This window comes from Cetorhinus maximus, unplaced genomic scaffold (genome assembly GCF_964194155.1).
Source record: "Cetorhinus maximus unplaced genomic scaffold, sCetMax3.hap1.1 HAP1_SCAFFOLD_334, whole genome shotgun sequence".
NCBI lineage: Eukaryota > Metazoa > Chordata > Chondrichthyes > Lamniformes > Cetorhinidae > Cetorhinus > Cetorhinus maximus.
In genome coordinates this window covers 216,100-244,067 of record NW_027596283.1, presented here as the reverse complement: position 1 = coordinate 244,067, position 27,968 = coordinate 216,100, and the positions used below count along the sequence as shown (strand labels likewise).

Sequence of the window (27,968 nt, the reverse complement as noted above, 5' to 3'; positions counted from 1 at the left end):
TTTGAACTACTGCGGCGCCGAGGGTTAAGGAGTTCAGTCAGGAAAATTAAGTTAAGACCACAGTCAGATTAGCCATAAAATTAGAGAGCGATGAAACAGTCTCGATTTGTCAAATGGCCTTCTCCTGTTCCTATTACTTACCGATGAACATGTTCTAATGTTGTAGACATTGGAAAGGTTTATGGGGTGATTGAGTCATCACAGAGTATCCAACCTCCCTACTGCTCCTGTAGTTAGAGTCTTTATTTGCCTGCTCCAGTTAGTTTGCTGGACAGTGTCAATGATTCAAATTGGCTGGGCTTCGACATTCTCTACTTGGTGATGCTCATTGCCTGGCAGTTGTGTGGCGCGAATTTCACTTGCTTCTCATTAGCCCAAGTTTTGATTTCATCCAGTTGTTGATACTTGAAGACACGGACTACTTACCTACCTGATGAATGCAGAATTGCACTGGAGACAAGTAAATCATTGACGAACATCCATACTTTGAAATGATAGTAGCCAATAGGTAATTGAAAAGGCCTATATGAATGGTTTGTCTTAGGAAACTACCCTGAGGAACTACTGGAGTGCTATGCTTGAACTGAGATGATTAGCCTTCAGTCATCACTACCATTTTTCGTTATGGTAACGGCTTCTTAATATCGCACTCAGTGAGATGATGCCATGATGTCAAGGGCAGTTGCTGTCACCTTACCATTGGAATTAAGCACTTTTATTTCCATGTTTAGGCCAATGTTGTTATGTGGTCTGAAGCTGAATGTTCCACTCAGAACCCAAAATAAGCAGCAGCAAGTAGATTATTGTTGATTAAGTGCCACTTAAAAATAATATCCAAGACACCTTCAATTCCTTAGCTGATGTTGGAAATTACAATAGAATGCACTAGAGTTGTGCAAAACGTTACTCAAAAGCACATGCTCATGAGTAATTAGGGTTGGACAATAAATTCAGATTTTGTTGGCGATACAAAAGCCGAATTAATGCATGACAAAGGAACATTCGGTCCCATAGTGTTGCGCCGTTTTATTACAAACCTATTCCCACGATTCACAAAGTCACATACGCCCAACAATTACATGGCTTGGAGCGCTGCATTCGCAGTGAGTACACATCAAAAGCTCTCTAAAGCTTCGAAGTGCGTTTGGACGTCAAAGAAAGCTCCCTATCAAATGTAACTTGTTTGTTGCCCCCTCTATGATGTAAGGATAACTGTGGATATTCAGAAGCCTTATAAGCACCGGACCTGTGTTCGATCAGGGCACATAAAAAGCTCTCGGCTTCACGGGCAGTTCACGTTGTGTCCCATAGAATACCAGAGCCAGCTGTTTGCAAATCATTTAAAGTATAATAACTGAGAAAAGGAAATCGTGGGTGACATCAGACTATGTAAATTGTGAGTAATTATATGTATAACAAAAAGTTCACCCTTAAATCCAATATTAACTGAGCAAAGGTGATTCCGGGTATCTGCTATTTTGGCTAAACGTTAACCATTGGTCTCAATTTCTTGCAATTTATAGGCGATAATTGGTCGCTTAGACTGACTAACGGGGGAAGCCGATGTGATGGGCGAGTTGAAACATACAGCAGCGGAATCTGGGGACGAGTGCAGGACTCCCTGTGGGACCTGAATGATTCCAAAGTGGTCTGCAGAGAGTTAGGCTGCGGGGACGCGATAGCCGCTTATAACGCTTCAAAGTACGGAGAGAGTGAAGGGCCTGTGTGGGTGAATTATGTCCAGTGCGAAGGAAACGAATTGCATCTTCAGAATTGCAGGTCATTTCTATTTAATTCGTCTCTCACTGACAGCAACGACGTGGGAGTTTTGTGTTCAGGTAACGAATATTTCAATTCACAGATCAAATGGAAATAAAACGCTAATTTGATGAGCAAAGTGCTGAGTTAGGTTACTTACTCAGTATCGCTGAAAGCAGTGGGGTGAATGCAGAGGGGTGGATGCAGGGAGAATGGACGCAGGCAGCCCTGAATTCTAACAAGGATGAGAATTTTTGTAGCGCTTTCAACCGACGCAAAAGCCGAAAGAAACTTAGCAGAAGCGCAATCAGACAGGAAATTGACACAGCGAGGCGTTAGAAAACTCTTGGCTAAAAAGTCTTCATAGCCGGATATTTCACGAAGGGGTGTCATAATTAGAAAAGGAGAGGTGTTTTGGGAGGAACCTTTGATCCTACACCCATGACGGCGAGAGACATGACGCGGTTCATGTACTGTATCTGAGAAACTTATGAAAGCAGAGGTCTGGAGAAATAAAGAAATTGATTAGCGCCAGTGGTGATCATTGTGATAAGCTGGAAGTGCAAGAGTGGGAGCGGGTGGGTCAGGGACTCACTTTCAAACTGGAAGAAGTGGTGGACGGGAAAGCAATGTTAACCCGGCAAACAAAGTAAATAAGCTGATGCGCGTGAATGTGATCTGCTACGTTTCAGCCAGCAGAGCACCGGTTAGAATGAAGCTCTTGGCGGGTGCAGGATAGGAAGCGATTGGGTGCGGCGAGCTGGGCTGGCGTGGTGAAGCGCGAAGTTGTCTAGTGGCATTGAAATCTTCGATTCTGGAGTCGACAAATTCACGCATGCGTCGTTTATCAGCAAATGAGAAGATAGTGGTGAAGGTGAACTCTAATGTAGTTGTACCTGCTGACCAATAATATGTGGAGTTGGGCATTAGTGCAGGCATGACACCATAATCCGCAGAAAGCATTCTGTTCCACTGCGCAGTATATAATTAGAAAAGTGCTCGAGCTCTATTGGTCTAAATTTCATTTGGCAAAGCATTAATTTTAACAGAAATTTTATCCTGCACTTTTGAATCTATCATTATGCAGTACTTAAATCTAAACACAGACCGAAACGTTGTATGTATATTCTGCAGTACGTAGAAATGTGCAGAATTTCTGCCGATGTACTCGAGTGAGATAGAGCATGTATATACACGCGCAAGGATGGGGTTCTATGCTGATGTAGGAGCACTTACATACTTACACACATTGGAAATTAGACGAGCAGAGCCGCAGGCCATCTGCATTCACCTGAGTGCTGCATATTGTAAGACAGTTGACTTGAGGCTGTGTGGCTTTCATTCAGCAGTACGCAGATGACGTTACCAACAGGCCAATAAGACTGTGAATTAGTGTGATTTGAAGTGATCTAGTGATCTTAACGTCAGCCAATGGAAAGAAAATGCAATAGGCAGTCAGAATTAATGTAAAACAAAAGTGACAAATATAGTTATCATTATTGGATGAGGAACAGGTACAGTTGTAAAACGTGTCTAGAAAATCACTGTTTAAAAATAACATGACTAGACGTTTCAGTAGGAACAAATACAATTGGGAAAACAAAACGTGCAGAGAATTCCGCACAACAATGGGTGAACTGGAGGCCATAAATACTTTCGTGAGATGTATGAATATTTGAAGCATTTGGGTGTTATATATCTTAGTAATAGTTCCGTGTGGAGAGATGCTTCGTCGGAAAACTCAGAAACACATGAGCAAATTATAATCTTGCTCTCTTGTTGCCTAACAGCGCACATGCAGATAAGACTGTCCGATGGTGGCAGTCCATGTGCTGGCCGAGTTGAGGTTTTTTACGCTGGAATCTGGGGATCAGTCTGTGATGATTCCTGGGATGTAGCCAACGCTCACGTTGCTTGCAAACAGCTGGGTTGTGGAAATGCATTGGAGATGACGCTTCCTGATTCTTGTGGACCAGGCTCAGGCCCAGTTTGGTTGGATGAGATAAACTGTTCGGGTAACGAATCGTTTCTCTGGGATTGCCCTTCAGCTCCATGGAGTAAACATGACTGTAGTCATAAAGAAGACGTGAGGATCGTGTGCTCAGGTTAGAATGCGCTTAATATGCTCATTATCTGAGGATTCATACGGATGATTATACAAATGAATCATAAAGAAACCACAACATAAAATAATCTTCTCGAAGGCCTTTAGAAACTGTCGCATTTCTGCTGTCCGGGTTATTTTAGCTAGCATTATTTGCTTATCCTTCAATTTAATTTTCCCCGGGGTACATATGTAGCCTCTTTGTAAAGACATGTGTGCTATTTGAGTCAACTGTTACACGTGCTCTAAGTTCCACTTTCGAGCCACTTTCTTGGTAACAACATACAAAAATATATTCTGTATCTCATATTGTATTTACTCATTTGCGTATTTATGGTACCATCATTGCACTTTGCCAGTGCATAGAAGATTGTTATCTCTATATCCCTGGATACCTTTGCCCCTGTACTTAATTGACCCTATTATTTTACAAGCAGTTCGGGGTCCCTTTATGTTTCTTACCGAAATTCACCATGCCAGCTTGTTCAATGTTAATATTAAGCTCTTAGTAGCTCACCCATTCTGCTCGTATATTAAGGTGTCATTGCATTATTATTTTCAGCAGCCTTTCTTCGTGTTAACTGCGCAAAGTGATTTTCTGCCTCCGAAATGATACTACAGTTTATACTTCCGATTCCCAAGTTGAAGTCGTTGCTGTACACGTTCAGCAGTCGTGACCTCAGTGGCCCGCAGAACATCTTCGCGATTCTGCATAATTATATTTAGAACGGACTTGGATTTTGCAGTCAAATTTCTACCCATTTTTAGACTGATTCCATAGCGCTATAGCTCTGAGTTCAGTAATGAATTTACTGTGAGATATCTTCTCGAAGGCCTTTAGAAAAGTCGCGCATAAGAACCCATTCTGCATTGGCCCTGTGTTCTCTTTCTGAATCTTCCTCAAATCAATCAATACCGTTTCTCAGCTAAGTGTGGCTTAGCCTTTAAACTCCTTTTAATAATTCTACTTCGTACATTTGGAGTACAGCTGTTTCTACTACAATTCAGAAGTAATAATTGGCGACAAGGTAACAAGGACGATGCATCTTGTGTTGTCCTACACAATATTAAAGGAGTTATCAAGCTGATTATCTGTTGCTTCATTGGTAGAACACAAAGAACTGCGGCTGGTGAATGGAAAGCATCGCTGTGAGGGGAGAGTGGAAGTGTTCTACAATGGGACCTGGGGAACAGTGTGCTCTGAAAAACTGGATCGCCATGATGCAGAAGTGATCTGTAAACAGCTACAGTGCGGTCACCTCGCTTCTATTGATTATAACGCTCGGTTATTTGGAGAAGGATCCGGACCTATTTGGCTCGATGAGGTGGAATGCATGTCACACGAGGCGACCATTTGGCAGTGTCAGACAGACCCGTGGGGTAAACACAATTGTCATCACCGGGAAGATGCAGGCGTTATTTGTTCAGGTAACGCAACATACATCTCGATGTGCGGGTGTTATTTCAGACATTGTGGTCTAATACAGTCAGCACATTTCCTTTCTCAACAGGAGGAAACTTGACGAAGGAGCAGGCCCACAGTGCAAATGATTACGATGGAGAATCAGGTGCTTGCTTCTCTTTATTAAACCAACAATTTGTCTAGTACTCCTTGATTTTGCGACAGAAACAATAATCAGTTATTCCCTTGACAGAGTCGGGTTTAGGTTTGCGCCTGGCTGGAGGTAACAACAACAGCTGCTCCGGAAGAGTGGAGATATTGTTCAACAACAACTGGGCAACGGTGTGTGATGACTCCTGGGGTATGGCCGATGCCAATGTTGTCTGCAGACAGCAGGGTTGCAGTTCCGCTCTTATGGTCACTGGAGGGGCCAGTTTTGGCCAGGGTGAAGGTGATATATGGCTGAATGGAGTGAAGTGCACAGGAGAAGAATCATTTCTGTCCGACTGTCCTTCATCAGCGTCAGTTCAACACGACTGTAATCACAAGGAAGATGCCAGTGTGATTTGTTCGGGTAAGGGTAGTGCAGAGTGGTGGAGACTGAGGCCGGGAAGGAGGTGCTTAGCACTTGATCTCTGAATATAACGGATTAGTTCGTCAATTAAGAACAACAGATGCATTTAAAACAATAATTTTCATATTTACTGCACAGGGCCCTATTTGTCGTCGACGTCTTCTCCGACCACAGCTGCAGGTATTTATTATTAGTATAGTATTCTTGTTAACGTTAAAGGCCTTATTCACGAGAAGAGCTAGATATTTCTGACAATCTATTGCTTTTGTTGATTTCGGAATTCAATTTGAGTTTTACAGAATAATGGAAATATTTAAAATGCAAGATAGCCTGTTTCTCCTTTAAATCTTTCTATAATATTTCAACCAGGACATGATGTAAAAACTACTTCCACCTCTTTTGTGATCTGTATAACACTCGGAGTCCTGATGATCGTCGAGTTAATGGCACTCATGTCATTGATACAGAGAAAGGCAAAGAGAAAAGGTGAGACTCAAGTAGGAGCGCCGAATTCACGCTGAATCTCGGAAATTGAACAATACCTTGGCGCGCTTTCACCACCTCTACCTTTCCCACAGAAGGCCACATGTCATTTAAGAAACGAATGTTAACCGTATTTTTTTTTACCACTAATTCCGTTCAAAGCACTCGACGATTCGGTGAGATACCGAATTTAAATGGCAGAGCCACTTGACTGTCAATGTACATATTCCAAGTTGATCCACCGGTTCTGCGACTTCATTTCAATCCAATTGGCACAACAATGGATAAAGAAAATTAATTAAGCTATTTTGGGCTCTGTGTTTCAGTTATTATTTCCAGTAATTCTTTATTTACCCACTCAGTGCCTATTCCATTCCTTCAGTTTCTGAGTCTGGATGCTCAAACCCAAACTCTCTCACCAGAGTCAATCCACCGTATTGAGTCCTGAGACATTTGTGGGATTTTAGGCATTCATCAATAATTCTTCAGCATCCAAACAGATTGAGACCCTCAGATTCGAAAAACCAACACACTAGTGTTCCCTGCACCCTGCAAATAAGCTGCTGACACTGATCTGATATAACAAGGAACCATGAACACATCCCTCATGTTTCTAAACTGATGCTGTCTGCAGAGAGCAGCCAATTTTCCTTCCAGCTTCTCTTCAACTGTAATCCCCATGGGCATCATGGCCGAGTGAGCAGCTGGAAAACATTTCTCCTGCAATCCGATCATTCCGGCCTTTCCGACCGTAATTAAATTGGGCCTATGTTTGGTGAAGTTGAATAGGTGTCCATGCAGATGTGCAGATACACACACACGCGCGCGCACGCGCGCTCTCACGAGAATGAATGCATGAAGCCAATTGTGTCCCTCCATGTTCACTATAACTGGCTTTCTCCATTGGCATTAACCATATGTGAAGTGTTTCATTCGCAAATATTGCACTATTACACCGGTCTCGATTGCAGCAAAATATTAATCCCTCCGCCTTCCCTCGAACAGGGGCTGTCACTGGCGGCATGGAATCGTCCAGCGGTTTCTACCAAGCCCTTTACGAAGAGATTGATGATATTCTGCCTCGCATCGATCCCGCTCTGACCCATGGCTCAGGTTCGTATTTTCCATTGCAAACCCAATCCACACTGTGGAATTCCATTTCCCTTTAACCCTCTCGATAAGTTGTTGCAATGAATGGGCACGACCCCCATTCCAATCACTACCCTCACGTGAAAGTTCCCTTTCTCACGGCCCCTGTGTATACTGCGAGTAGTTGCGAGGTTGTTTTGAATATTCCCACAGCGCTTTATATTTCAAAGAATGTTATTTTTTGTCCTTTGATTGAGAAATGCGAACTGAAGCGCTGTCCCCGATTTCCACTGGGCTGCAGGCTGCCTTCCTCAGGTATCTGAGGCGATAAACAGAGAAGATGTTCGAATACATAATACAATCGAGTGACGCCAGTGCTGCTAGTCCACAGATCGCCTAATTTCGTGGTTACAGAATAACGATGAAACCTAACAATTAATTATTCTGATCTGTGCTCCGATGAGCTGAAACATTCTGTATTGCGATGACGCAATTCTGACTCTGTTCCTAACAATTGCTCCAACAAACATTTTTTTCTCTCTCTCTGGTAAACAGTTTCAGATTCCATTGACTCATTCAATCACTTCGAATATTACACTGGTCACAAGTTGGATGGCAAAGATTCTGGGTCAGAAAACATTGAAGGGAACTCCTTCAGTAGTCTGTTTGGGTGGAATTTTACTACCGAGCATAAGGCTTTTGTTCTTCACCATTTGGACTGTGTAAAATAGCAAATACATTCTGAAAGATTATACACCAATATATTGCACCGCCCAGGATCCCAGTTATTGCAGAATGATTTCCGCCAACATAAAACTGTGAATATATTTTGAGTATAAAGCAATATCATAGACATTTCACCCAATAATTTCAAGGGTATAAAACAGATCAAAGGGAAGAACAAACAGTTAATGTGTTTGATCACCAGTCCCTGCAGCTGTGCAATGCACGTGCATCTTGATGCGGACACTGGTTAAATGGGAATCGTGTGGCTTTATATCGAAACTAGAGAATTCTGCAAAGCGACTTTATACAATAATCCTCCACCCACTAAACTCACCGACACTGATCACTACAATGTATTTACGTTCCTGTCCTTTAGTTATTTGGCAGACTGATACGTATAAATATCATTCTAATTATTGATTGTTTACAATTTACTTCAATGAACATCACTTTTCCTCTCAGCTCTAGGCGATTATGAAGATGCCCAGACTGTAGGCACTGATTCTCCGGGCGGTCACTTGACGTTGGACAGTGGTGAAGATGATCTCTTCAAAATGGAACGTGCCGACGTTGATCTCTGAGCACTCGGTGAGACAACCACAAACACACACACACGCCTACGGCACACAGACGCCACAAACGCCAAACAAAAACACTCTCTCTCCCTCTCTCACACACACATTATTCTTCCAAGGCTGCTGTTCTGAATTTTTGCTGACTTGTTTCCACACAGTTCAGATGGCTTCCGAGATCCGTGGTAAGTCTAGTGGGCGATCTGCAGCCTGTCAGAAATGTGGCATGCGTTCCTTAAAAGTCGGGAGGTTGTTCAGAGGGTTTTGAACTCTATGCGGCATCTGGACTTCGTTTCTGCACATTTCGACACAGTATATCGATGTGTTTGGTGCCAACCAGGATGAGGCTTCTCCATTCTGGGCGTCTGCTAGTCATGGCCCCTACTAAGAAGACGAGATGTTAGAACTGTTCGCGATGTCTTGGGGCCATCACTAAATTGTGTCTCTTCGCTCTCCCCCGGGAGCCTGCTGCCTTTGGAGTTGCGAGCAAATTATTAACTCTGATTATTCCTTCACTCACCCTCCCACCTCTGCTCTGAATTTCACTGCAATAGGCCCGGTCAAAAAGCAGCGTTAAATTAAACCTCCTGTTCCATTATACAAAATTAAATTAAACAAAGCATCTGTGAATCTTTAAAAAAATAAAATTGTTCTAATGCTTTTCACTGTGAAGTGCCTCACTTGTTAAGGCCTCAAACGGCAGGACCCGTTAGTGGTCATATTGGGCGACCAGAACCTTCTGAATCTCTTCTGTCATAAAACAAAGCACGGATTATAATAGATAGCAATTCACTTTGACTCAGGTTTAAACAAAATACAACCACTAATGCTGCTTCCAGACACACACACGTCACACACACGTGCCCCCACCGCCCCCAACACCCCCCCCCCCCCACCCACCACCCCAACACACACACACACACACACCAACACACACACAATTACACATATATAAACCATAATTGTACGCTTCCCATTATTAGCCAAAGCTATGGTCAATTTCACTGTGTATAGCTCTCAGATCAACACTGACCTTGAGTAAAATTTTCAATCCTGATAAAATGACAATGTTCCAAGTGACTCGTTGACAAGCCAGGAACATTCCGTCGCCAATGGGCATTGACAGTTCTGCTCAAATTTCACCACGTATATTTTAAACTGGTAAAGGCACTGCTTTATTAACTTTCCTAATGTTTGTGGCACAATGGTAGAAAGCGTGCAGTTCAAGTCAGTTCCTATGTTATGATAACTTGGAATGTTTCCAATTGTTAATGATACAGAAATGATCAGAGGGAACATACTGCGTGTTTTCCAGAGAATCAAAGGACTACTTCAATAGAGCATGCTCTAAAGAGTAAAAAAAAACTACCTTGACTTGTGTAGATATTGGTGGAAATTGTTGTAACCATCTCTCTCAATCCCAATTTTCTCTACCCCTCTTTCAGGAGGAAGTCATGGACCAATCCAGGGTGCGGTCTGGCCAGACGTGTGTCACTCTATTCAAATCTAAGGAAACGCCCCTGAACATTTCCAAAAAATGTAGTCTTATCGAATGTGCCTTAATTACCGAAATAAACTTTGCGTTTTTCTTTTCATTCAGTAGCACGTTACTTTGTGTTGAGATATACAGATTCGTCTTTTTTCTCCATATTTTGTGTGGCCAATGATTAAAAAACACGTAATTCATTTCGAGCATTCGGCTGCCCAAAATAACACTGGTCGCTGCTTCGACGAACCAACCAATTAAGAGTTTGAACAACTGATGAGTATCCATGACAAGCTTCTAAAAACTTTGTTTTGCAGCCGCTTCCTATTATATTTTCTCAAATGCATTCAAAGAAGGTTTACTACAGATAAACAAATCGAAAATCTACTTTAACCCCATTTATTGAACTTTCTGTCCCTAGACCACAATATAGGTGAGGCGCAAAGACTGCTGCATTCTCTTACCAGCTGTAACCAACACAGTCTGCTTCAACTTTACTGCATCCTGCACTCGAGCAATTAAGTGCAGAGGGGAACACGAAGACGATCACAATTCAATGCGTGTTCGATACTTTAAAACGGCAAGATTAAGGTACAGTTATTCAACATAGGCCCACAATGGTGACTCACTCTGGAGAACAACCTGGCTCTGCAGTATCGCACAACTGTGAAAAGTCTTGGTTGACGAATCAAACAGCCATATCCACCAGCTGAGACGCACTTTTATTATAACTGAAAAAACAAAAAATTGGGAAAACACTCAAAAAGTAATAAAGCATCCACGGAGAGAGAAACTGTATGTGTTGTTTCCTGCCTGTGATAGGATGAAGATGAGGAGTGTACAAGTTAATCCGCGCCTCACTCACTCTGTATCACTTCTCCGTGAATTTGCTCTGTTCCATTCAGGCAGGACACAAACCCCTCAGTGTCAGTAAGGCTGGTGACAAAGGAGTCCCACTTGTTTGGTGACAAACTCCCAGCTGGTTGAACTCAAATGCTAAAAATGTGGCATCGCTTCTTGTCTCCCCGTGGATATTGACACCAAGGCTGAACAGCAAGCCATGCTTCGCCAGTCTCTAACTCATCCCATAGTTCAAGGTTGTATCCAAAGAAGGCCTCAAACCTTAACAACAACCTTGCAGATATCCTCCCTCACCCTTCCAGTTTCGCACAACAATCAATAAGCTCAAAACCTTCCAGAATAACTCAGGCCACATACTTGGCGCCCCATCTACGATTTTAAAAATGAATCACACCACCATTGGCACTGTTAGCATTGTGTGTTGTTTCAAAGATGTACTGCATCGAGTAACCAAGGGTCCTTCGGCAACAAATTTCACACCCACAGCTTCTCCCACACAGAAGGACATGGGAAGCAGAAGCATAAGAGCAATTCCACAAGCAAGTTCCCTTCCAAGCACAACAGTAGCCGGGATTGGAGCGATATTGGTGTTCTTTTACTGCTGATAGACCAAAACTGCTGTAAATCCCTTTCGAACAGCAAAAGGGGTGTTTCTACACCAGTTGGAAGGCAGCAGATCAAGAAGGCGAATCTCACCGTCTTCCCAGGGCCCTGTAACTCCGGACAGGAAATGTTAGACTAGCCAGGGAAACCAGATCACGCAAAAACGTCGACATAAATGGTCCACATGAACGAAAGTTTATTACCATTTATCCAGCCATCCGATCATATTTATTCCTAGCACAAGTATTCCTATTGGCATTTTCAGTTCTCTTCTGATATCACGCACAATATTTTTAAAAATCCAGTATCGTGGCCTTCACAATCTCTGGCTGACAATGAACTTTCAGTTCCTCTACAAAAATCAAGACAACCTTACTCCACATATGTCAAGTGTCCTTCAATGCCGATGGTTCAATGTCATGGAATTCCCTACCTAAAATACTTTAACTGTATGTGCAATTGGTGGGCTGCAGGGGTTCAAGACGAAATTCCACTATCAACTCAAGGACAATGTGGAACGGGTATCAAATGCTGTCTTTGTCAGTAATTCTCACATCCAAAGAAAAAAAAATACTGATATCTCCCTCCCTCAGCAGAACATCCAAACCCTCTGCACCCCCATGCATCACCTCGACATCCAATCTCTTTGCAACTCCATCGCTCAGAAAGGCATACATTATTTTCACACTTCCATCCCGTTCGAAGACATACTGTCTCTCTAAACCTCCACCCCTCATCAGGATATCCAGTCCCTCTGCACATTTATCCCTCATCGGGACATCCAGTCCCTCTACAGCTCCATTCCTCACCAGGAAATCCAGTAAATCCACATCTCCATTCGTCACCAGGGCATCCAAGCCCTCTACACCTCCAATCCACACCAGGACATCCAGTTCCTCCAGATCACCATTCCTCTCCAGGACATCAAGTCCCTCTGCATCACCATTCCTCACCAGGTCACCCAGCACATGTACATCTCCATTCCTCACCAGGGCATCCACTCCCTCCACTTCTCTATCCCTCACCAGTTAAACCAGCACCTCTACGCCTCCATTCCTCACTGGGACATCCGGTCACTATTCATTTCTATTCCTCAGCAGGAAAGCCAACCCTTACATACATGCATCACTCAAGAAGGCACCCAATCTAACTGCAACTTCATCCTTCAGAAATACAGGAAGCGCTGTTAAACTCCATAACTCAGCAAAGACACAATGCCCTCCAGCACGTCCACTCCTGTCCGGGTAGACAGGTATGGTACCCACCACAACTCTGTCCCAAGATCTCTCAAAGGGAAGTTCATATGCATTATATTTCAATCCATCAATCGACCATTATGAAAGCCTACACCCCCAGCTCTGAACAGAATCTCCAGCATCACTCAGGTCCAGAAATCTATTTATTTACTTGTTTTACTTATCTTGAAGTTGTTGAGTTTGCTGATATTTTTCAAAGCTCATGTTGTTGTTGAATTTGTTGGTGTTTTTCAAATGTAAGGATGTTGTTGAATTTGAGGGTGTCTTTCAATGTAGATGTTGTTGATGTAATTGATGGTATTTTTAAAAAGTTGCTGTTGTTGTTGAATTTGTTGGTTTTATTCAATGTTGAGATTGTTGTTGAATTATTTGGTGTTAGTAACTGTTGAGGTTGTTCTTGAATTTGTTGGTGTTTTTGAATCGTGTGGTTGTTGTTGAATTTGTTGAGGATTTTAAATGTTGATGTTGTTGAATTAGTTGGAGTTTTTCAATGCTGAGTTTGTGGTTAAATGTTTTGGTGTTTTTAAATGCTGAGGTTGTTGCTGAATTTGTTGGGGTATTTCAATGTTGAATTTGTTGTTTTATTTGTTGGTGTTTTTCAATTTTGCGGTTCTTCTTGAATTTGTTGGGGTTATTCCACTTTCAGTTTGTGGTTGAAAAACACCAAGTTCAACAAAAACGTCATCAACTAAAAGTGCAAAGATTTTCAAACACAACCTCAACGTTTAACAAACTATTGCTGAATTTGTTGATGGTTCTCACTTGTGACTCTGTTTATGAATTTGATGATGTTTTGCAATCATTTTAACTTTGCTGCTGTTTTTCAAAGGTGAATTTGTTGTTATGTTTGCTGATTTTTTTATCAATGTTGTTGCTGCTGTTGAATATGTTGATGATTTTCAATGTTGAAGTAGTTGTAGAATTTGAGAGTGTTCTACAATATTCAGGTTGTTGTTGAATATGTTGGTGATGTTCAATGTTGACGTTGTTGACTTTGTCGTTGTTGTTCTCAATGTTGAGTCGTTGAATTTGTTGCTCTTTTTCAATGTTGAGCTTGTTGTTGAATTAGTCGATGTTTTCAATGTTAACGTTATTGAATTTGTTGGTGCTTATTAATGAAGAAGTTGTGGTTAAATTTGTTGCTTTTGATCAAAACTGAAGTTGTAGTTGAATTTGTTGGGATTATTCAATGTTGACATTGTTTAAGTTGTTGATGAGTTTCAATGTTCAGATTGCTGCTGATTTTCAATGTTGAAGTTGTTGATGACTTTGTGAGAGTTTTTACAAAGTTGAGGTTGTTGCTGAATGTGTGCACTATTACAATGTGGAAATTGTTGTGGAATTTCTTGGTGATGTTCTACATTGCAGTTGTTGAATTTCTTTGTGTTTTTCAATGCTAATCTTCCTATTGAACTTGTTGGTGTTTTGCAAATTTACGTTTGTTAATTAATTATTTGGAGTTTTGAAATGTTGAGGTTCTTGTTGAAATTGTTGGTGGTTTTCAATCTTTTTGACTTTGTTGGTGTGTTTCAAAGTTAAAGTTGTTGGTAAATTTATTGGTGATTTTCAATCTTGATGCTGCTATTCAACATGTTGATGTTTTACAATGTTGATTTTGTTTAATTTATTGGTGATTTTCAATGTTGACGTTGTTGTTGAGTATGCAGTTGTGTTTTCTTTCAAAAGCTGAGGTTGTTGCTGAATATGTTGGTGTTTCTCAATCTTGAGATTGTTCTTGAATTTGTTGGTGTTTTTCAATGTTGAAGATATTGTTGACTTTGTTCGTGTTTTTCAGTGTTGAGGTTGTTTCTTGAATTTGTCGGTGTTTTTCAATGTTGAGGTTGTTGTTGAATGTGTTGGTGTATTTCAAGGTTGAGGTTGTTGTTGAATTTGTTTGTGTTTTTAAATGCTGAGTTTGATTGAATTTGTTCATGTTTTTCAATATTGAGTTTGTTGAATTTGTTGGTATTTTTCAAAGTTGAGGTTGTTGTTGAATTTGTTTCACTTTTTTCAATGTTGAGGTTGTTGTTGAATTTGCCGGCAGTTTTTAATGTTGATTTCATTGCTTAATTTGTTGGTGTTATTCAATGTTGAGTTTGTTGTAGTTGTTGGTGTTTTTCAATCTTGAGGTTGTTGGTGAATTTGTTGGTTTTTTCAATGTTGCGGTTGTTGAATTTGTTGGTATTTTTTAAAGGTCGCAGGCTCGCGGGCTGAATGACCTTCTCCTGTTCCCATGAATAAAGTCCCTGTTAGTGGCTGGCCAGGGCTCCCGGATTGCTTTCCCCAATGCATAATCAACATCTGGGACAGCTGATACTCTGGATGTACGGCGACGACTGCCTACAATACAGTTTGGTTTCTGTACATGTGCCTGCTCCAGCAGGGGATGCTTTGACCCATCTACTGCCCCTTTTCCATCCGCTCCTGAGCCTTCACCTCCCCACAAGGCCTCAGCGACTCAGTGGCCCATGCGGATTGGAAGTTTGTGGTTAAATAGACCATTTATTGCCGGGTAACCGTGAATGCCGCCTCTGGGTTATTTTCACTTGTTTTGATTCTTCATCAAATGTATATACGATGGTAGCGGATATTTCACTGCATTCTTTAGCTGCTTTCTGAACTTGGACTGAGTCACCCCATAAATAAATCTGTTTGTGCAGCAACTTAAACTCCGCAGCATCATTCCGAATTGTTTACATATATATTCAGAATCTGTGTAATCACTGGGATCTGTTCCCGTAATGGTATAAAATAAGCAATCTATAACATACACCGACCACAGCAGTCCGAAGCTGCCCGAGATGGTGAAGAGTAAAATCACAGACTTGCTGCTGCTCTCCATCTCTGGGTCACTGCGATTCTCTCCCTTGCTCTGACCCCTCAGCCCCTTACGGACTCGACTGGCCACTAAAATGTGTCTGACTGTCATAGCGTTGAGCAGCAGAATTAAAGCGAAAGGGAGCAATGGGGTTAAAACCGTGTCAAACAAGTCATATCCCACCCACCCGGGGTTAGTAAAATAGCTTGGCTTTGGATAACAGAACCACGGAACATTGTCGATTATCTCTCCATGTTCCTGTGTAAAGTGGTGCGGGATGTTTTTTAAACAGTGCAGAATGCCTGTTGATGCTAGAACCACAGCCGCAGTTTTCTCGATGCAATATTTTGTTTTCAGCTTCTGCCAACAAATGGCCACAAATCGGTCAAAGGAGAAAGTGACGGTAAACCAGACTGAACAGTCTGTGGCTGCACGAGTCAGGACAGCGAGAACACTACACACTGGGGTGATGAGCAGGAAACTCTGTCCAAAATAATAATAAATTACCCTCCACATGATGACCTCAGTGATAATGACCAGTAGGTCCGCCGTTGCCATGGCCACCAGATAGCGGGTGGTGCAGTTGGAGAGGCCACACTTTCCCCGTGTCAAGAAAACAATCGCCAGTAAATTAACTGTAAGAGGGAGAAGGGTAAAGAGACTGTAAATTAACTGATCAAACATTCACGCTCAATAAGGCCAATATTCAACCAACAAAATAGATCATTTTTGATCCTGTCAGAGGCTAAACTTTGAAATTAAATCTCCAAATCCCTCCCCAACCCATCCCCATCCTGTGAAATCCCGAGCTCAGACGGGGAAGCATTAAATATGATTGGTCGAATATAAAGAACAGAAACAGGCCATTCGCCCTAAGCAGCTCATTTCAATGTTGATGATCCACTGGAGCATCCGTCCAGATTTCATCAGTTGAATCTGACAACATAACACTCTATTCCTTTCTCCCTCATATCCTTGTTCATATTCCCTTAACTGGATCTAAAGGATTCACATCAAACACTCTGTGTGGTAGCGAGTAGCACATTCTCACCGCTCTTTGGATGAAACAGTTCCCTTTGAACTCCCTCTCGGCTTTATTGGTAACTCTCTCAAAACGATGGCCTCCATTTATGCCCTTCCCCACAGGAAGAAATATTCTCTCTCTGTCCACTCTATCAAATCCTTTCTTCATTTTACATTTCTAATTAGCTCACCCCTCAGCCTTCCATTTTCAAGAGATAAAGTCACAGCCTGTCAATCCGTTCCTGGTAATTATACCCATGTATATCTGATATGATCGATGTACACAGTCTCTCCACCCTCGGCAGTGCCTTCGTACCCTTGGCTCTATAATACCTGAACTGAACTTAATCCAGTATTCAATATGTGCTCTGCCTAAGGTTTGATGCAGATTTATCATAAATGATCTACTTCTGCAATCCTCCTCAGTATTGACCACCCCCTGTCTCAAGCTGGTCTCATCTGCAATCATCGACAATGTGTTTTGATTCCAAATTCAACTCATTAATGCATTTTGAAGAGCACTGATCACAGCACTGAACCTTGTGGAAGACCACTTCCCAACTTCTGCCACTCTGAATAACGACCCCTTATTCCCACTGTCTGCTTTCTGTCCTCAATACAGCGAGCAACCAATCGGCCACTTCTCTCTTGACGCCACATTTTATGACCTTATTCATTAGTCTGTTTTGCTCACCTGTTTAACTGACAGTAAACATCTCTTCCTCGTGGAGCAGTTGAATCGGTGACAGACCCACATCAATAATGTTTACTGTATACACTTACACTTACACAAGCCACAACAATAATCCACCCATCGTTTAAAGGTGACATCCGTAAAGACAAAGCGAGAGCTATATGAAATGGAGAGACCCGTCACTCTAAACAAGCATTCACAACCTAAGCAGTTTGTTTCATGCCAGTTATTGAACCAAATTCAGCATAGGTCTACCCTAACAGTTACTCCCGGTAATACATGGTCACTGGGTATCCCCTCCTCAGCACCTCATTACACTGGTTAGTGACCCACAGCCTCTGTAGTTTTGCACTAACACATACTCCCAGTCACCCATAGGCACTGTGGCTGGGTGTTCCATTTGAGCTCGTTAACCACACTCAGTGCAATTGTACACTTACAGATAATAAACGTTATGTTCCACTGGAGAATTTAACTTGATATTACGGTTTCTATGCAAGTTATAAGCAGAACTTGATCTTCAGTTGGGGCAATATAATGAATCGATAGAGATAATTCAGGGTATTTGACAGTAGAAAATGCTACCACTGATCGACTGCCCATATAGATCCACCATATATGTAATATTATGAGTAGCAGAATAAAATCACAAATCAGCTCATGTACATCTTCACAGACATTAAATGTTTATATTAACTTACCGGGTACACCAATTATTGCCAAGATCAGGTAATATATTTTTCTAAAACTGTTAAACTGTTCAATCATATTCTCACTGAAGTGATTTGTCCCTTCGCCTCGTGTCAATCTGACAGTATTAAACTGTGGGGCGATACATTCGCAAAGCCTTTAATTAATACTCTGTACGAACACCTCCGGGAATTTGAAGTTGCAGCTTATTTGTTTTAAACTTGAGCAAACAGGTCTTCGAAAGTGAGTTAATTCCCTGCTGTACAGTCTATATTTAGCGCTGGGATTTCACTGGATAATTCTGAACACATCATGAGCTAACAAGTTTCGTTCGCCCAGCATTGACCCTATTCACTCAAGATTAAGAAACATCAGTCCAAAAACAACATCTAAAATTGTCTCCTAAATGCTGATCCCAATGCTTTGACTATTCAATCATTGAATTGCAATTAATCCAGTCTCTCTCTCTCGCTCTCTCCCCCTCTCTCCCCTTGTCTCACTCTTCTTGTCTCTCTCTAAGTACCTCCACCCCTCTCTCTGTCGCTCTGTCATTGTCTCAATCTCTGCCTTCCTATTCTTGTCTCTCACTCATCTCTCGCTCACTCCACGCTCTCTCCTCTCTCCCCCATTCACTATTTCTCTTTCTCTCTCATTGCCTCACTCTGTCTCTCACTCTCCATATCTCTCGGTGCTTCTCTCTCTCTCTCTCACTCACTCACTCTCCCATACCGTCTCTCCTGTCTTTCTCTCCTTCCCTTCTTGTCTCACTTTCTCTCTCTCACTTTTGTCTCTTCCTCTCTGTATCTCACTCTCTCACTCTCTCAGGGGCGTGACTGCCCTCTTTAACTGCCAATATCCTGTCAAAGTGTAGAATGCCTCACTAAGGAACAGATATTTATATATTCGAACATTGAATCATTCACTTAGACTTGGAAAGGAATTAGGGCAGATAGAGGGATTAAAAGCGGGGATAATAAATGAATCAAATTAAGAATAAATAAAAATAAGTGGGTAAAAAAAAATCTAGGGAAAGGGTTTAAAATGTGGTGAGGATTGAGGAGAGAGCTCATGGTCTGAAGTTGTTGAACACAACCTAATGTCCGGAAGGCTGTAAAGTGCCCAGTCGGAAGACGAGGTGCTGTTCCTCCTGTTTGCATTGGGATTCACTGGAACATTGCAGCAGGCCAAAGACGGACATGTGGGCTGAGATCAGGATGGAGTGTTGAAATGGCAAGTGGCAGGGAGATCTGTGTCATGCTTGCAGACAGACCCAATGTGCTCCACAAAGAGGTCACCGAATTTTCCTTTAGTATCCCAAGCATAGAGGAGTCCGAATTTGGAGCAGCGAATGGTGTGGACAAAATTGAAGGAAGTGCAAGTGAAGCACTGGTTCACCTGAAAGGATTGTCTGAGCCCAAGGACGATGAGGAAGGATGAGGACGGTGAGGTAAATGGGCAGGTGTTGCACCTTCTGTGATTGCATGTGAAGGTGCGGTGGGAAGGGGATGAGGTGTTGGGGGTGATGGAGGCGTGGAACAGAGTGTCCCAGAGGGAGCGGTTACATTGGAATTCTGATGGAGGAGTTGAGAGGAAGACGTGTTTGGTGGTGGCAATCATGCTGGAATAGGCGGAAATGGTGCTAAATGATCCTTTGAATGCACAGGTTGTTGGGGTGTAAAATAAGGTCAAGGCGGGCCCAACCATTGTTCGGGGTGGGAGGGAAGCGGGTGAGGGCTGAGGCGGGGGAGATGGGTCAGACACTTTTGAAGACCTTGTCAAGCACTGTGGGGGAGGGTGGAAACCTCGGTTAAGGAAGATGGAAGACATGTCAGCAGCGATTTGGAAAGTGGTATCATACGAAAACATGCGAAGGAACTGAGAGAATGAGTTGGATCCTTACAGGAAGCGGGTTGTGAGGAGGTGTAGTCGAGGTCGCTGTCTGAGCCGGTGAACTTGTAACGAACATTGCTGGGCAGTCCATCAACAAAATTGGAAACAGAGAGGTCAAAGATGGTAAGGGAACTGTCGGAGATATACCATATGAAGGTGATAGAGAGGCCGAAGTTTAAAGCAGAATTAATACATCTTTCCAGGTCCAGACAAGAGCATGCAGCACCATGAACTCAGTCATCGATACACCTAAAAAAGCTGTTTCAGTGGGATGTGGACTGAGTAGGACAGGAACAAGGACTGTTCCACATTACCCATAAATAAACAGGCATAACTAGTGACCTTATGGTTGCCCGTAGCCATCCCTTTGATTTGGAGGGCGAGGGATAAGTTAAAGGAGAATATTTCAGTAACAGAACAAGTTCAGCCAGGGGGAGGAGAGAGGTGGTGCATGTTGATTTTTTGGGACTCTGTTCAAGGAAGAAGTGGAGATCCTTCAGACCATCCTGGTGGGGGGAGGATGTGTAGAGGGATTGGGCGCTCATGGTTACGAAGAGGCGTCATATCAATGTCAACAATTTTCAGTTCCCTGACACTCAGCGACTGGGAAAGGGCTTTGGTGAGATCACAATTCGATTACTTTTTATTGAACATCGAATTTAGAACTGTTCTGAAAACAGGCTGATGCTAATCTGTATCAATGTCATCATGTAAAAATATTACATGTAGAAAGCCACCACCAGTCCCTGTAAATTTCAACATACCATGTGGGAGGCGTTGGCAAAGTGGCATCGTCCCCAGACGACTAATCCAGAGACCCAGGGTAATGATCTGGGGACACGGATTCGGACCCCACTCGAATTTTAATTTAATACAAATCTGGAAATAAAAGTCTACAGACCACTGTGAAGCCATCGTCGATGGAGGTACAAATCCAACTGTTTAACTAATCCCCTTTTGGGCAAAGGAATCCGAGGTTCTTACCTGTGGGACTTCATCTGACTCCAGGTCCACAGCAATGGCACGAATTTGCTTTAAAACACGAAAAATCCCAAAAGCAATGAGACCGGAGAAATCACCAGGCATCGACCAAGGCACTGGAAATGACAACAAGATATCTAATTCTGTCGACCCTGCAAAATCCTCTTTACTAACATGGGGGCCGGGAGCGAGCTGTCTCACAGGCAGGTCAAGCAACAGCCTGACATAGTCATCCTACCGGAATCATACAGAGAGAAATTGTCCCAGACACCACCATCGCCATCCCTGAGTATCCACTTTTCTACTGGCATGACAGTCCCACTGAAGACTCAGGGCCAAGGAGTAAATAGTGAGGAGGGAGTTGCGGTGGGAGAGCTCCACATGTAGTCCGGGCCCCATGAAATCTCATGGCATCAGATGAATCATGGGCAAGGAAACATCCTGGTGATTACCACGAAGCGCCTTCCCTCAGCTGATGAATCAGTGCTCCTACATGTTGAATAAGGAGGAAGCACTGAGAGTAAAAGGGCGCAGAATTTATTCTGGGTGGGGGCTTCAATGTCTATCACAAAGAGTGACTCGTTAGTACCTCTACTGTCCGAGCTGGCCGAATACTAAAGGACATAGCGGTGTCTGCGGAAGGTGGTGAGGGAACCAACAGGAGGGAGAAAAAACATGCTTCACCTCATCCTCACCAATGTGCCTGCCACAGATGCATCTGTCCATGACAGTATTGGTAGGAGTCACCTACGCACAGTCATTTTGGTGACCAAGTCCCACCTTCATATTTAGGATACTCTCCATGGTGCTGTGTGGCACACCAACGTGCTGAATTGGATAGATTTCGAACAGATCCAGCAACTTGAGGCTGGGCGTCCATGAAACACTGAGGGCCATCAGCAGCAGCGGAACTGTCCTCGAACACAATCTGTAACCTCACGTCCCGACATATACTCCACTCTACCATTACCATCAAGCCAGGGGGTCAACCATGGTTCAATGAAGTGTGCAGAAGGACATGCCAGGAACAGCGCCAGGCATATCTGAAAAAAAGGTGTCAGCCTGTTGACGCTATAACACAGGACTACTTGCATGTCAAACTTGCATAAGCACCAAGTGATAGACAGAGCTAAGCCATCTCACAACCAAAGAATTAGATCTAATCTCTGTAGTCATGCCACAAGCATTCGTAAATGGCGGTGGATGAGGGGGCTCCAGTAATATCCCCATCATCAATGAAGGAGGAGCTCAGCACATCAGTGCAAAACATAAAGCTGAAGCATTAGCAACAATCATCAGCCAGAAGTACGATGTGAATGATCTATTTCGACCTCCTCCGGGGTTCCACAGCGTCAGAGATGCCAGTTTTCAGCCAAATCGATTTACTCCACGTGTTATGAAGAACTGGCTGAAGGCACTAGATAATGAAAAGATTATGCACTGTGACGGTATTCTGACAATTACACTGAAGACATGAGCACCAGAACATTCTGCGGCACTAGCCGAACTGTTCCAGTACCATGTAAAACACTCACAACTTACTGCCAATGTGGAAATATGTCCAGGTATTTTCTGTGCACAAAAAACAGGACAAATCCATCCTGGCCAATTACTTCCCCATCAGTCTACTCTCGATCTTCAGTAAAGTAACGGAAGGGGCTATCAACAGCGCTATCAAGCGGCACTTACTTAGCATTAACCTGCTCACTGACGCCCAGTTGGTGTCCTGCCACGTCCGCTCAGCTCCTGACGTCATGACACTCTTGGTTCAAACATGGACACAAGAACGTAATTCAAGATGTGAGGTGAGAGTGAATGTCCTTGACATCAAGGCAGCGTTTGACTGAGTGTGACACCAAGGGGCCCTAACATATCTGGAGTCAATGGGAATCAGTGGGGAATTCGCTCCGCTGGTTGGAGTCATAAATAGCACAAAGGAAGATGGTTGTGATTGTTAGAGGTCCAACATCTCAGTCCCAGGGCATCATTGCTGGAGATGTTCAGGGTAGAGTCCTCGGCCCAGCATCTTCAGCTGCTCATCAATGACTTTACCTCCGTCATAAGGTCAGAAGTTGCGATGTTCGCTGATGATTGCACAATGTTCAGCACCATTCGCGACTCCTCAGGCACTGAATCAGCCCATGTCCAAATGCAGCAACAGCTGGACAATATCCAAGCTTGGGCAGATGTTAGGAACGAGAGAGTTTAAGTAAGTTATGTTTGCATTTGTTGGTTTAGGAAATATTTTTTGCTTTAATTTTCAAGCATGATTTTTGTTTCTCGATGTGTGGGTTAAAATGGTGAATCCTGGTATATCGTTACATTTTTGAGAGGCGAGAGCAAGTGTACGCTCGGTTTGTGTGCCTGCATTTTCAAATGCTTTTATGATCCTTGAGGTGGAGAGCTGTGTTACCAAGTGGGGTAGTGGTTTAGGGCAGTTTAAGTACAAAAAATTTGCTGTTTCCTAGCAATCGGATTCCAGAGAGGGTGGCGACACACACATACACACAGACACACACGCATATGCACACGTACACAAACACATAAACACAGGTATAAACCAAAATCAGTTTGAGTTCATTTGGTGTGGGTGTTCCAAGGATGAAAGCACTTGCCAAGAGAAGGAACCTTGGAGAGCGGCTGGTAACAAGTCCGAAACGAAATATGCAACCAGCTGGCAGGAGAAGCAGAAAGAGAAGAAGAGAGGTCTGTTGAAGACCTACTAATCAAAAGAAGCAAACAGGAATCTGGACAAGGTCCTATTAGGTAGTTTTGGGAGTGAAAGCAGAGAAAGGTTTCAAATTTCAAGTTAGAATTTTCAGCATGCAGATTTAAAGCAACTTTGGCTTGCAAAAATGCAGAAGATCCAGGGAGACAGCTCGAGTTCTGTAAGGCCTTGCTATAAGGGTGTGAAGCAATGGTGTTCTTTTGGCATGGCTGAGACAGTGAGAGAGAATGCATGGCAGGAATCTTCAATGACGTGGCGATCCAGGAGAGCTCGGAGCCCTGCAGATGGACCGTTATGGAAGGCGTCTGAGAGAAAGCAGGGTTTGCGAGGATATTCCAAATGGGTTCTTCGATAGTGGAGGTTGGGAAGCCTCGTGTGAAAGACGGAGCTCAATGAGAGCGGTTGGCTCAAGATTTGACAAGCGATTGGGGGGAGATGTCAGGTATCCATAGCAACTGTTCGGAATGGAACCAGACACTTGGTTTCAGGTTGTTGTAAGGATTACCACAAGTCGCAGATTGTTTTGCATGGACTGTGTAACGACTGTGAACATTAGAGTATAAGATAGATGTTCTAACTTGTGCTTTCTTAGTAAATCTGAATATATCTGGAAAGGCACAGTTATGGTGAAGGACTATTGTAATATTGTTCATATTTTCAAGTTTAATAAATGTTTGATTCATTGTTAAAAATCCATCAGCTGCCTCCTGTAACTCTGTTCAGTCGAAACTCTCCACGCAACTAAACAAAAAATAAAACTTAAGATCTCTCAAGCTGGGTACCACCCTGGGATCAGACTTTTCCCTTAGGAACATCACCAGGGATCATACCACTGACAAATGGCAAGTGACATTCACGCAACACATGTGCCAGGCAATGACAATCTCCAAGAAGAGAGAGTACAACCATTGCCTCTTGTCATTCAAAGGCGTCCAACACTATCAACATCCTGGGGGTTACCATTGACCCGAAACTGAACTGGAGCAGCCATATAAATACTGTGGCTGTAACAGCATGTCATAGGTTCAGAATTCTGTGGTAGTAACTCACCTCTTGTCTACAGAAGGCCTGTCCACCATCTACAAGGCACAATTCAGGAGTGTGATGGAATACTCTCCACTTGCCAACATAAGTAGAGCTCCAACAACAGTCAGGAAGCTTGAGAAAATCTAGGACATAGCAGCGCTCTTGATTGGCACCACATCCACAAACAGTAACTCCCTCTACCACCGACCCACAGTAGCAGCAGTGTGTACGATGTACAAGGTGCACTGCAGGAATTCACTGAGCCTCGTTAGACAGCACCTTCCAAGCCCAGGACCATTATCATGTAGATGGACAAGGGGAGCAGACACATTGGAACACCACCAGCTGGGAGTTCCCCTCAAGTCACTCAAAATCCCGTTTTGGAAACTTATCGCTGTTCCTTCCCTGTCGCTGAGTCAAAATCCGGGAACTTGCTCCGTAACAGCACTGTGGGTGCCTCTGTACCTCAGGGACTCCGGCGGTTCGAGAAGGCTGCTCAGCACCACCTCCTCAAACGCTATTAGAGTTGGGCAAAAAATGTTGACCTAGAAAGCGACGCCCACATCCAATTAACCAATGTAAACAGTAATCTAAAAGGAAACAGTGGATCGGCAGAAATGGGACTTCTTCTAATTGGCCAGATCTAATGAGTGGTCTGTCAAAGCGATCAGTGTAGGGCCCGAAATTTTTTACAATTTATATGAACGAATAAATGAAGGTATTCAGTAAATTTGCTGATGACACAAAGTTTGGGAGAATGGTAAGTTGTGAAGAGGACATAAGGAGGCTACAAGGCATGTAGATAGGTTAAGTGAGTCGTCAAATACGTGGCTAAAGGACAATAACGTAGGAAAATGTGAAATTGTCAATTTAGGCAGGAAAATGTATTTAAACAAGAATCTTATTATCCAAATGGAGAGGGATTGCAGAGCTCTGAGATGCAGAGGGGTCGCGGTGTTCTTGTGCAGGAATCAGTAAAGGCTAGTATGTAGGTACCGCAGGTAAATAGGAAACTTAATAGAAGGTTATCATTTATTGCGAGGGGTTTTGAATGCAATAGTAGGGAGGTTATGTTTGTGTTGCACAGAGCACTGGTGAGAAAACAACTGGAGTGTTGTGTACAGTATTGGTCTCGTTATTTAAGGAAGGATGTAATGCGTTTGAAGCATTTCAGAGAAGGTTTAACAGACAAATATCTTGAATGGGCGTGTTTTCTGATGAGGAAGGATTGGGCAGGCTAATCTTGTATCCACTGGAGTTTAGAAGAGTGAATGAAAGATATAAGATTCTGAGGGATCATGGCAGGGTAGCTGGAGAGGATCCTTCCTGCTGTGAGAGAATTTAGAACTGGGGCCCACTGTTTAATAATAAGGCGTCACCCATTGTGCACAGAGATAAGGAGAGTTTTTATTTCTCTCAGAGGGTCATGAGCATTTGGAACTCTGTTTCTCAAAAGGTGGTTGGTGAAGAGTCTTTGAATTATTTTAAGGCAGAGGTGGATCGGTCTTTGATAAGCAATGGAGGTAAGCGATTTTCAAGGATAGGCAGGGCTGTGGAGTTGAGTTTACAATCAGATCAAACACGATCTGCTGCAGCAGTCTCCAAGTCTTCTGGCTCATGAGATAGGAACTAAATCAAGTGAGTCTCAGTACCCAGGTTAGACATGTATTAGTGGTGCCTGCTTTCACTGCCTGCCACACCTTCCATCACATTGTTGATGACTGAGATCGATCCCACTTTTCCATACTTTGTGTCTGTGCGTGTGTACAGGACATAACAGGCCAATTACCCACTTCTCCCAGAAGGTGCCTGTCATGTAGTTGTCCTACAGCAGCTTGGCTGGAACTGCGGCTAATTCTGGCGCACAAGTCCTCGATGCTCAGGCCGTGATGCAGTCAGCCCCTGGGGCCCTTGCTGTGCCCAGAGACTTCACAAGTACCTTGATATTATCGAAGTGAATCGAGTGGCTTCTGTCTGGCATCTGTAATTCAGAGGAATTGAGGTGGAGGCCGGGATGGATCATCCACTCGGACCTTCCGGCCTAATATGGTTTCAAATCTTGCAGCCGAGTCTTTTGTGCTGACATGCTGTGCGCTCAGATCATTGAGGACGTGGGTGTTTGCAGAGCCTCTCCCTCCGGTCTGAATATTATGTTTTAATGGAACCAACATTAGATGTTGCAGAAATGCAGAGCTTTAAACTGATCGCTTGACTGAGGGCTGGCTCATTTCTTCCAGTCGCATTGGACTCCGCTGTTTGGGTTCCTGGAATATTCATGCCGTTTTGCCACGTTCGAAACTCATTTTGAGGTGCGACTTGTGCTAATGGATTAACCCATTGCGGATATTAATAAACATTGAGTGGTTTGCATTATTTAAAAACAAAAGCTTTCTGCAGATGATAGCGGTGTCATGGGCAAAAGCATTTGCAGACATAACTGGGTACCACGAGGCATTTAAAAAATGCAACCATATTCTGTTAAACTGGTAACTCGTCCCAGCCTGAAGTTTAATTTATCTGTTTGTCTCCCTTCCTCACATTTAATGTTCTGACGATAGTGAATATTTCTCGGGGAAAGTGTGGTCTCTCGAAATGTGCCACTTACTACCTTGTGGCCATGCAAGGAGCAGATTAATTGGTCGTTTTCATCGATCTGATTCTGGAGCATCTTCCAATTCGTTATCCTATCGAGTTTATGTTCCTGTTTTTTATTCCCGTGTGTAATATCCATGCGATTCTGCTTTACACAGTCACAGACTGTTCTGTCTGGTTCACTGTCACTTTTACATTCGATCGATTTTTGGCTATTTGCTGCAGTAAGTTAAGAGCAAAATATTGCAACATAAATACTGCATCTGTGGTTTTGGGAACAGTCAGTTTGTTGGGCTGTTTGAAGAATGTGTTCTGGTATTTTATGTATACGGCTCAGTATTGGGGCATGAAATTCCCCTGGTTTTGTTTTGTGACTTTGGATGTTCAGAATTCACGGACATGGGCAGCAATCGAGTTTCTTTATTACAATCTAACGCCGGGAGTCCAATTGTTCCTGGGTTAAGTGCTCAATGCTTTACCTGACAGGCATATTTTACTGAGGAGCAGAGCCCGCAGGAGACTCCAGGCTCAGAGTAGTGGGGAGAGTCCCAGAGACACAGAGATGGAGACTCTAAGGAAATCCATCATTTTACTGTTTATTATCTCACGAAA

General features: G+C 43.1%; 1 protein-coding gene across 1 annotated transcript; it reads left to right on the top strand.

The window, feature by feature from the left end:
• The first annotated feature begins 2,962 nt into the window (after positions 1-2,962).
• Positions 2,963-8,717, top strand: LOC144673326 (antigen WC1.1-like). The gene is made up of 8 exons (XM_078535220.1): positions 2,963-3,065; positions 3,549-3,863; positions 4,973-5,290; positions 5,374-5,430; positions 5,518-5,838; positions 6,208-6,324; positions 7,327-7,434; positions 8,599-8,717. The coding sequence occupies exons 1-8, from the start codon at positions 2,963-2,965 to the stop codon at positions 8,715-8,717; spliced, it is 1,458 nt and encodes a 485-aa protein (XP_078391346.1).
• Positions 8,718-27,968: the final 19,251 nt, after the last annotated feature.